The 12,257-nt window shown below is 34.6% G+C and overlaps 1 protein-coding gene across 1 annotated transcript; it reads left to right on the top strand.

The window, feature by feature from the left end:
* The first annotated feature begins 2,903 nt into the window (after positions 1 to 2,903).
* On the top strand, positions 2,904 to 5,920 carry LOC132277546 (probable calcium-binding protein CML26). The gene is made up of 4 exons (XM_059779396.1): positions 2,904 to 3,139; positions 4,799 to 4,875; positions 5,429 to 5,618; positions 5,821 to 5,920. Exons 1-4 carry the CDS (start codon positions 2,904 to 2,906, stop codon positions 5,918 to 5,920), a joined length of 603 nt encoding a protein of 200 aa, XP_059635379.1.
* The last annotated feature ends 6,337 nt before the right edge of the window (positions 5,921 to 12,257 follow it).

Raw genomic sequence — 12,257 nt, 5'->3', positions numbered from 1 at the left:
CCTCCAAGTGGGAGATTATTATGGTTTTGTGGAGTCTGTTATTTAGTAACTTCAATTTCCTGATCTGTTTTTAATTCCTTATTGGTTTTGGACTCTACAAAAGGCAAGTTCTTGTAGGGCAAGTTTGTGACTATATATATATATATGAACTCTAATAAGATTTTAAGGTGCGGAGAAAAGTGAGAAGAAAAAAGAGAGGATCATCATACATGTTGTATGATTGATTAATTTGTTCCAACAATAGAGAGCAATTTAGAGAGATTGAGAGAAAATACTCCATTGTAATTCTTTATATTTTTCATAGTGAATTTGTTCGGTACACTCCATGGATGTAGCCCTAAGATTTGGGTGAACCATGTATATCTTGTGTTTTTGTGTGTAATTTTTTATTTATTTATCGTGATTGCTTGATTATTTCTCGAATAGCGTTGTTTATTTTGCGTTTCCGCTCCAACAACTGGTATCAAAGCATCCTGTTGATTGTGTAGCAACTCTAATAAGTATATAGATGTAGGTTCATAAGAGATGATGAGTGAATGAGTGGGGTTTTGATATCTGGTTGTATATTTTCTTCCTTGATTTAAAATAGCGAAATCTCTCTCTCCATTGACACAGGCTTAAAGTTGGGTGAATCGTGTAAAATATTGTATTGTGAGTGGATATGTATGATTGTTATCTCTATAAATGCTTGTATTGATGTGATGTGATGTAATTATATTTTCGTTGTGTGTGATGAAGGAGGGATTTAACTCTCAACAATAGCCGACCATTGAGTAGGCTGAAGGGAGTTAAGATCCTCAACATTTTGTCCTCTTCGTAGCACAATCGAATCATCGTTCCTTCAAATTTGAATTTGTGAAGGGTAAATGAAAACCCCACTTCTCTTAATGGAATTAATCTTCTAAATTTTCAACATATATGAACTTCGATAAGATAGAGAACACCATCCTAATTTCGAGTTGACTTATTCCGAACACATCCATCTAATTAAATATGCAACAAGGAAAAAACAAAAGTTCCAACTCTTATGAATTAAGTGTGATATTTATAGAGAATTGAGTGGAATGAGTGTGATATTTATATAGAATAAAAATAAATAAATAAATGGCTACACAACTATTTTTTATTTTTTATTATTATTTTTAAAAAGGCTAGGTCCATTGGTTCGCTAGCCATCTGAATCGTGATGGTAGTGTAAGCCTCCAAAGTGGAGAGCCTCACACCATTATGTTTGGTTCACTGAAGAGCCTTATGAGCCCCCACATCTCAATACCCACGTGATATGTGCCCCATTAGAGGATATTGTATAATATAGAGAAAAGAGGTTTAGGGCTTGCTTGGTTTGTAACTTTGAAAATAATTTTTATTTTCAAAGAGCTGAAATTAAACATTCTATTTGGTTCAGTTTTTTGAAAACTGATTTATGAAAATCCTAAAAAGGACTGTTTTCAGATAATTATCTTTTATAGTTCTCTAAAAACAGTTTTTTATTTTCTGAGTTGTTGAGAATTATTTTCATAATTACAAATCAAGTAGGCCCTTAGTGAAGCGGAATGCACCAGTAACTAGTGAAACCTGGGAGGGAGGACCTCTGGGCCCCATTACTGTTATTATTATTTTACATTTATACACGTACATATAATTTTGTGAAGAATTCCTTCCTTAAAAATACTTTTTTTCCTGTAAAAATCTCTCTAGTTCATTAAATTATTAGTATTTTTTATTCTCTTTCAATATATAAATAAATGAAAATGAATTCCCTTTCTTCAAAGTCTAATTTTTTTCTCCTTCAAAGTTCTATATTTCTTTGCTTTTTATTTTCTTCTTCTTTTATTTTTTAATCCTTCTTCCACTTATGTATATAATGTATATACAGTAATCTTCTTTTCTCTCTTCTTATTCTTCCTTTTGTCTTATATTATTCTATAAATTTATTACTAGAATTTTATAGTGTTAAGGCTTATTTGTGTTTTTGTTGCCAAATTAACGAAAAAGAAAAACAAGTATGAAATATAAATTGTTGACAAGCATACCTGTAATGTCCGTATTTTATTTTATTTTTTGAATTTTACCATACTATTTGAATCTTGATTATTATAAAGTTCTATTTTTGTCAGGTATGTTGCACTGTTTATTAGATGGACATGCATGTATCCTGAATAGGGCCAACTCGAAATTTAAATTGTTGGACAGGTATGAGTTTGAACTTTTACTCCTTTTGCCACCATCAATTATTGAAGCATGATGCTGGTATAAAACTTTTCTTCGGTGCTGCAACAAAAGTGTTGGACTGAGTAATGGCATTATAGGATACAACCATGAATTGAGAATGATTTTCATTGCAAAGAAAAATTCAATTCCCTTTTTTCAAAATTCAAGAAAAATGAAAATAATCTATACGGGAATTGCTGATACATATGCGTACAAATATTTTCATTCTTTCAACTGAATTTTCAAAATGCAAATTAAGCACTATCAACAAAAAGCACCATCCACAGCGTAGTAGAGTCGAATCCTAATTTTGCTCACTAAGAACTACGCTATCATGCAGCCTCAGTCTTAAATTTTTTTTATTTTTTTGATAGAATCTAAGAATTTTATTATTATATTCAAAAGCACCGGCCGAACTCTTTTGAATGCACTTTTATGCATCCTAGCTATATTAATCCATCCATGCATGCCCTGATTTGTATTCGAAATGCCCAAGTACTGGTGGAGAAATATATGGTAGCTTTAAGATCTTCTTTGATGAACTCTATAAATATTCCATTCAACTTCATATATATATATATATATATATACTACTTTATAATTACAATATATATACGATGCTAGCTCTCACTTTGTTCCTATATCAACAATCCAACATCAGACACAACAACTGAATCAAGTATAGTAAGAAAATGTTTATATGGAGGATTAGAATTGTAAGTGTTCCTCTGTCTGAAGAGCAGATCAAGGGTCTTCTCAAGAGATATGACACCAACAGAGACGGCAAGCTTAGTAGGGAAGAGCTGAAGTCGGCCTTCAAAAGCCTAGGTTTGCATTTCAGCGGCTGCAGAGCTAGACGCGCACTTCGCCACGCAGATGCCAATGAAGATGGTTTTGTCAGTGAAGAAGAGTTGAATGAGCTTGTCAGGTATGCCAATTCCAAATGGGGATTTACTATCAGCTAGACTCTGTTGTAGTGGAAGACTGGAGGGTCTAATATGTTTAGCGGCTACTTATAATTAGGTTCCAAAGCTGCAGCTTTCTTGTGTATGGGAAAAGCATGCGTAATTAATAGACAGTAAAAATGTTTTGAGAAATTTTAAAAAAAAAATTAATTTTCAGTCAAATTTAAACATGTAAATTTAATATCAGCTATATATATATGTTACATGTCACCGGACTCATGACCAGAAGAAAATTCTACGAGTACACAGACTTGACGAAATGTGAAAATGAATCCTGTACGAGAATTTTGTGAGGGAGGGCGACTTTTTAATTTGCTGGGACAAATTTATATAGCAGGTCTATTATTAAAATTTCAATAGGATTTTCTTCATAAATTTGAAATTCTTTATGGCCTTTGGAGGGACAAAAATGTTAATTTCTTTTTTAGTCTCCAAATCAACTATTCATATTGATTGATGAATTGATTAGGGGCAATATATATATATATATATATATATATATATTTGTTTTTTTTCAGCCTCCAAATCAACTATCGATATTGATTCATGAATTGAGGTTCTTTTATGGTCTCAACTATGTTTCTTGTGTCAATTTTTGGAGTCAGGATTCCAGACTCCAGAGTTCACAATTTTAAGGTGTCAATATTACAGTAGTCATTCATTTATTATTTTAAAGTAAGAATAAATAAAAATTATGCTTCCTTTTTCAGAAATGCATCAAATGCATATGTACAAATTCGCATGTGCCGTGTTGCCGAGTGGTTGGGTTGTTGTCCGTGTCTAGGTGTCCGTATTCGAATGGTGCGTTCTCTCCTCTCCTTTAACCATTAACCCCCAACGTATACTTGTTAAAAAGTGCAAAAATTCAAAGGATTCCATTTTCCAAACAACTTCAACTTGTATTATGATATATCATTTTTTCCATAATAAAAATTAAAGATTAAACTGTTGATGAAGAAGAAGCTAATCCTAATATTGTTCACAATAATCTATGTTATTTCTCTTGCTATCTTTCAAAAGATAAAAAGTGACTACTTGAACTCTTTTCGCGACACTTTTTCAAAGATGCATTCTACAACGAGGAGAAGAATTTATCCATGCTTTCAGAGCCATGTAATTAATTAATCTCTTAAGAAATGAGCTAGATACTCCTCATAGTTCCAATAATAAAGTTAAGCACTACCCACAGAGGTTAAAATCAAGAATTAAGAAGCTAATCCTGATCTTGCTGATTAATTTTATGATTATGCTATTCTCTTGCCTTATAGTTTCGGTGTATATATTTTTACCACTTAAAAATCTTATTTAGTGTCATATTCCCGTCAAAAGCACCTCTTCTTGAGAAACTTTTTCAAAAATGCATCGTACCATGTGGAGGAAGAATTTACCCATGCGTCGAGAGGCATGCAATTAATCACCTATGAATAAGATCAAGACAATCATCATTTTCCCATTCTATTTACAAGTGCTGCTATTAAAATTTAATATAATAATCTGAGCCACGGTCCGTCAACAACCTAGATTCGCCTCCTTTTTTTTTTTTTTTTTTTTTTGTGAGAATTTATTACATGGTTTCGAGACCATAGTCAATCTGTGGCGACTTTGTGAGCGGGTGTGAGCAGGTTACCACAATGGACGAGCTATGGATGCACAATTCCACATCGCCTGAGTAAGGAAAAGGCGAAGTGCTTATATGCAGGTGTGTAACTCCAATTGGTATAAAACTTTTTGGGGTAAAACTCAAAAGTAAAATCGTGCGGGCTCAGAATCAAAGCGGACAATATCATACCATGTGAACTAAAGCGGATAATATCATACCATATGATGGAATGAGTGATTACAAATAGTATCAGAACCTGACCAGCCCGAAGTGTGGCCAACAAAGCCCTTAGGGTCCAAAAAGGAGTAATTGTTGCTTGCTATGCACATCCAGATAGAGTAGGACTTACATCAACCATGCACATTATCCATATATAGAGACAGAGGTATCTTTTGACCAGATATCTTTTATATCTAAATGCTTTAAGATACTGGTATAAGATATGTTACAAGTAGAACTTATCCACCAAAAGGAGAAGAATATTCAGGTCCGAAATATCTGCACTACTTTTTCACTATATAAGATGTTCAGACTTGTTTCCTAAGTACATAGTCCACCTCCCCAATATAGACACTAATTAAGGCCAAAGCTAAGTATAGCAGCAAGATGCCTCATTGGATTAATAAATGTGAGAATGTGCCCCTGTCCGAAGAGCCCATTAAGGGTCTTCTCAAGAGATACGACACCAACCAAGACGGCAAGCTTAGTAGGGAAGAGCTGAAGGTGGCCTTCAAAAGCCTAGGTTTGCGTTTCAGCGGCAGGAGAGCTCGACGTGCTCTTTGTCATGCCGATGCCAATGCAGATGGATCTATCAGTGAAGAAGAGATGAATGAGCTTGTCAAGTATGCTTCCAAATGGGGTTTTACTATCAATTAGCTAGCTAGACTTTAGTTCGTTGTATGTCATGTGGGGTCTAAACTGTTGTGTAGCTTCTTAGATTTGGGTTGTGCTTTGAAGGTCGCTTTGTTGTATGTTTATATAATCTAATATCGTTTGCAAGTAGTCTTCTATTTTGTTTATTAATTTTCTTTGTTATGGTCCCAGTATAACGAAACAAGCTACTGCTAGTATAATGTCACGGATTTTTGTTCCACATCTTGGAGATGAAGTAAGTTATGGGCAACAACGGAGGAGAAATCAGTAATTAACCGTTTAATCTTTTTGGTTGGATAACAATTTTCCGTGAGCCAACTCCTATGGATTTCTTTTCTTTTATAACAAATGGTTTCTTATTTCATTTTGGAATCACCTATTTTGCGTACCACCAGAGCACCATCACTGGTTCATTAGCCATGTAATTTCTTAACGAGAATAAATACTACAGCATTATGTTTAAAAAAATTACTAAAGAATTATGTTACACCCTAAAAGTCCTAGGAAGATTGAGGCATTTCGAAGTATGTGAGATATAAATTTGTCTGTTGGCATATTTTAGAGTCAAAACTTGAGGATCGAATTGTATTTTTGTATATTTTGAGTCTCCATTTTTTGTAGTTGAAGTACAAGTCCCTCGTATATTAAATTGGATGAGAACATGATTTATATTAAGTATGTGAGTGAGGACGCATTGCAGTTATATATTCTGATTTAGTTGCAAGAGCATTAAACTTTTATAGTCAAACAAGTCTATTTTTAGTCCTCAATAAAAGCACAATCGATTGCACTTCAAATAAAGTCAAACTATAGCCCTCGGTCAAAACAGAACTGATTTTGTTAAATGAGCCGTATTTATCTTCTGGCAACTTTTCAGTTTCCTATTTTTTACCAAAAACACTAGTTAGGAAAGTCCTAGTTCGTTTGTAAAATATATTTTACTCTTTACGAGGACTCCTTAGCATTTATATTCTGGCCTCTTATATTTCTAATCCTATGGTAGAAATTAGTTGCTTCAATTGGAAAAACAAACTTTTCAAACATTGAAGATATTCTTCTACTGATCAACGAAATCTTCAAAGTCTACATCAAATTACAGAGATTGATCAGCTCAGTAGGGTTTTCCTCTGGCCTTTACATAATTCATATCCGAAGAAAGAGGAAGAATTAATTACTCTACGAAAGCTTTAGAGCATTAATTCGTGTCACGCCCCAAAAATTCTAACACAAGAACTCTTATCTTATACTAAAATCTGGTACGTGACTTACATCATTCATTCACACTCATTTTCACATTTTTTGTTTTGTCGATACTACTCACTTTTCGTCCTTTTTCCTATTTTGTCTTTTCCCCATTTGTCACTTTGTTGGCATAACCTAACTTTTTGTATTCGGAGTTGGTTTTTGACTTAACGTATCTTCATTCTAAGTGGTTTCCACAAAATATGTATCTTTACTTTTGCAGTAAAGTACTCTGGTTACTCTTGGTGTCCATAGGGGTATGGATGCCTATTTTTTCATAATCTTTTTCTTTTCTTGGGGTGTTTTTCGTAAATATCTTTTGAAGATATTTTATTTCAGGGGTTTTTAAGAAAATATTTTTGGAAGATATTTTCATTCTGGCCATTAGTGCAGTTTTAACTTTTTAGAGGGGCCATTGTGCAATTAATGAAAGTTATTGCTAAATGCCTTATTTTGAGCCTGGATCCTCATACGGGATTCATTTTCGCTTTTCGTCGACTCGCGTACTCTTAGAATTCCCTTCTGGTCGTTTTTCTCCAGTTTTAGGGTTTCTGCCCCTAGTTGCCGCCGAGCTTGTTCGGGGCATATCTCTTTACTCAGAACTCAGTTTTTGACGCCGTTTCTTCCGTTGTTCATATTTTCTCATTTTTGTTCTTTTTTGTTCACGGAATTTTTCCATTTGAGCTCGTCTACTCAAATTCCACTTTTCTGGACCTGGCGGGGCCCTTTCGGGGCACTTTTTGAGATTTCTATAAATAGGTTGCCCCAATTTAAAAAGTTAACTTTTCAGCCTTCTTCTCCACTTCATGGCTGGCAGCCATGGCAGCCCAAGGGGCTGCCACCTTTCTTTCTTCCTCTCCACTTGCATGCCTTTGTAAAAAATCTTCCACCTTAACGTTTAACGTAAGTTTCGTCATGCTCTTCCTTTCCCCCTTATTAGAACCCATTTCTGACCATTTTGTGAGTTCGGGTTTGAAGTCAAGTTGTGATTTTCATGGGGCTTCCTTGGTATTCTTGTTCACCGTATTGTCTCCGACAAAATCCCGAAGTATCGTTGGATTCAGAACACTTTTCTTTCGGTGGGGATTTAAGATTTTCATCTCAAATTGAGGTAGGGGATGTTATAGGTTTATATTTTTGTTGTCTTGCATACTATTGATGCTTATACAACTTGTATGCATGCTTTTGTTCAGAATCTAGAATTTAATTTAATTAATTTCTATGTTTAAGATTTAATTCACATGATGATATCCAACTTAGAATTAAATTATAGCATGCTAGTAAATTAGGCTTTGGCATGTTTGTTAACATATATTAAAAGTGGAGTATTTGATAAAGTATTGCAACTTTTATTTAATAATTTTCTTTAGTGAAAGTTTAATTATAATGGTCGTACCTTGTATGGAAATAACTTATGATATGCTTTTAAATTAAGTTTTGGCATGTTCTTTAACATACTTTATTTTGAGAGCATTTGGATAAGTTTAAAAATCTAGAGATTTTAATTAAATGGATTAATTAAAATCTATTTAAATGTTCTATTGGTTTAATTAAGTTTTTAATTTGATATTTGTAATGAGTACGATTTGTTTACTAGCATATATTAATTTGGGATCATTTGAGGTTGTTTTAGAATCTAGGGATTTAATTATCATGATTTAATTAAATTTCTACCTTGTTGTTCCATTGGCTTAATTAAGATTTTAATGGATGTATGTAATGACCTGGCTATGTGGTTTAACATGTGTTAATTAGGGGTCATTTAATTGAGATTTGAAACTTAGAGAAATTAATTAGGTTATGTAAATAATTTTTGTTTCTATTGCGTTAATGATTTAACCATGTGTTTGACATTGATTGTATATTTAAATCATGATTTTTGACTTGTCTAAGATTTTTCAGTTTATGTTTTCAATATTGAATTATATTGTTATAGCGTGTAACGAATCGCACACTGAAGATTCAACATGTGATGTTATTATAGCGCGTAACGAATCGCGCTTTGAAAATTCGACATTTGTCATCCTATAGTAGTTATGGATTTAGAGCATAAGCTGTGTGGTTACAACCTACTTGTGCATGGAATGCAGTTTCGTGCTTTATATATATTTCGTATATAAGTTGTTAACTTATTTATTTTGGAGTCACTTAGGACATTGTTACAGAGACAAGGCTAGAGTTTGGCTCTAGTGCAGGAGGTATGAGTTCCTCCCATTTATAGTGCGCACTTTGGGTGGTATTCCCAACGGCTTAATGCCCGGAATAACCATAGGTCTTGGCTTTCTCTAAGATTTGATGTCCAAGTCTTCCACTACTTGATTTTGCATTCAATTCCAAGTTGGCAACCAATATTTAATTATGAGTTGTGGTTTTGGTTATTGGCGATTTAATGTTGTTAAGTACATTCAGGCATTATGATTTGTAATGAATCATTGTAGGTTTTGATGTTGTGAAGTACATTCAGGCATTATGATTTCTAATGAATCATTGCAGGTTTTTGATGTTGTTAAGTACATCTATGCTATATTGTTCAAAAACAACTTAGGAATGATCCTATACATTCATTTGGAATATAGACGTTAGGTGGCATGACCCACTTTAGTTGTTTTCGCATTTTAGATTTCAAGTCAATGGCTTTGAAGATCTATATCTTGTTGCTTTGTATAATATGCTTCTATATTGTTTGAATTGCATGAATAATGTGATTTATGTTAGAAATATTTTAAGGTAGCTTAGGATGCTCCCTGAGTCTCACCTTTGACATAGACGTTAGGTGGCATGACCTTTTTGAATTGTTATAAGTTAATGTAATAACTTTGTAAAACGTTAGATCGATACATGCTCATTACCTACGAGTAGCTTTATGTTACTCACCCACGTAGTGGGGACATTTTTCAGGTATAGGAATCAAGGTTGAGATTCTCATTATGCTTGGATGATTTGTAGACTTGAAGGTTCATTCTTGTAAAGGTTGGCTTGAAAAGCCATTTGTAGCCTTATTTGTCAAATGTGTATATTTGATTCTAAACTTGTAATGTGTGCCTAAGCACACTTTTTGATTCTCATTTTATGTATATAATATAAGGCCAAGGGCCAAACCGTATTTGAAATTCATGTATATTCGTAAATGTTGAAATCTTGCCTTTAATGAGAATATATGAGAAATTAGGGTTTTAGCATGACATTTTTGCACTGGAGTGTGCATCGGGTATGAAATTCATTATCTAGCATTCATTTAATATGTATAAGGTGTGGGTAAGGGCCAATCACCATTTTATTTTCATTTTTGCACTTTAGTTTCATACCTTACATTTTGAGTTAAAATAGTAAAATTCGAGCCTTTAAGGGTTCATTTCCAAATCAGGTGATGCAAAGTGTGCACGAGAACATTCATTAGAACCTACTTAATATGCATGAAATGTGGTCAAGGGCCAAACGGTAATTTGAAATCAGTTGTTAATTTTAGTTTTGAAATTCTCTATTTATAGTTCATTTTTGCCTTTTTGGCCGTAGGGGGGTTGAATTTTGCATCAGCGATATTTAAGCTGTGGACCATTGTAGCATGTCCTAATGGGTAAGTTACATTTGCGTGCATGATCGCTTTCAAGAAAAAACCTCATCCTTGGTTATTTGAGTTTCTTATGGACTCATTTTACATTTTTATTACATAATCTGATTTTAGGGCATTTTGGGGTTTTCAAGAAATTAATTCCGGTCTTCACTTGGTCACTTAGAAAATGTGATTTTAGGGGGGGCGGGGGGGGGGGGGGGGGGGGGGGGGGTTTCTTCTTTGCGTTTTCCCATAAAATGTTGTCTTGGTACTGGAAATCCCTCGTGTAGTTTAGCTTTCAGTTTTGCATTTTAGCAGCTTTTTAGCCCTCCTGATCTAATTTCTTGGAGGGGCATTTTGGCTATTTTACAGCGAATTTTTTTTTTCATTTTCTTCCACGTTACCTAGTAGAAAATTTGATTTTTGGGGGGGGGGGGGGGGGGTTTCTTTTTTGTATTTTTCCAGAAAAATTCGTTTCGTAACCCGTTTTTTATCTCAGATATGGACAGTTACTGTAGCAGCTTTTTGCCCTCTTGTCCAGTTTTGATCTAGGGGCATTTTGGGAATTTTTCAGTGAGTTTTTTTTTGTTTCCTTCCACGTTGTTAGGTAGAAAACTCAATTTGGGGGGAGGGGGTTTCTTCTTTGTGTTTTTCTAGAAAAACTCGTTCCGACCTCCGTTTCAAGCCTCAGTTCTGGAAACTCATTTTTTTTTCTTGCTATCAGCATATGCATGCCATTGGGTGCTGCATGGGGCGCCGGTGGGCTCGCGCATGGGCGCCGAGTACGCCATGGCCTTCGTCGGGCCGCCGCGACGTCTCAACTTCAAACCCTAGTTTCTTTCTCGTCCGGACTCCAAATCAAGTGAACTTTTTTTTGAACTTGACTATTTTTTTGTTGTCTTTCCAACAATGTGATCGGTTTTACCTGGATCTTCCTAGATAATTACCAATTTATCCTTTTTGCTTTAAGTGCTCGTTTTTCTTCGTCATGCCGTTTCTCCTTCGTCTGGACTCCGAATCATATGATTCTTGAGTCCATCTTGATTAATTTTTTGTTGTCTTCCTAGCGGTGTGCTCGGTGGTACCCGAGTTCATATTTTTAGATAATTATCATATTACCCTTGGGGGCTTATTTGTCATATTTTCGATCTATTGCTTCTACATCATTTCTCATTGAGTTCCACAACCTCATGGAAGGTCACTTTGACTTCTTCGAGTCTTATTTTCTATTTTTGCTTCCGCATTTGGATCTATTTTTAGGTCAATCTTTAGTTTATCACAGGATGCATTGGCTTGAAAAACCAGGGTCGTCACAGATCTGGCCTTACTTCGATTGATCTGGCCATAGTTCTATCGATCGCATCTGAATTCGATCGATCGAACCTCCTTAAGTCCGAAATAAAATAGAGTCCAACTCATTAAAAAATGTCTCGTGGTGCAATCATTGAAGGGACCCTAGTGCACGAGACTTGACCATTGGGTGTGTCACATGAGCTACCTATATAAGGATTTTGAGCCATTTTTACACCATATATATTATCATAGATATCATATACATTCTTGGAGAGGAGGCTAGAGATTAGAGAGACATACACTATTTGGGAGTTCTTCCATTCATCTAGGGTTTCTATTAAGGAGAAGATACTTCCTACCAGGGAGATGGCCCTTGAGGGTTGGATGACTACATCAATGAGTGGCTAAATATCTTCTTGGGGCTAGAGTTAGCCCTAAGTATGCCTTCTAAAGCTTGATGTTTTGTATTTTGAGGGGATTTGTGTTGTAATCTTGTTTTAACACTTGATTTATATATGAATCT

This window comes from Cornus florida, unplaced genomic scaffold, assembly GCF_030987335.1.
Source record: "Cornus florida cultivar Cherokee Brave unplaced genomic scaffold, ASM3098733v1 CherokeeBrave_3.0.0_Hap2_Chr10, whole genome shotgun sequence".
NCBI classification, from domain to species: Eukaryota; Viridiplantae; Streptophyta; class Magnoliopsida; order Cornales; family Cornaceae; genus Cornus; species Cornus florida.
The sequence above is the reverse complement of the archived record's forward strand: the minus strand, read 5'-3'. Positions and strand labels throughout refer to the sequence as shown.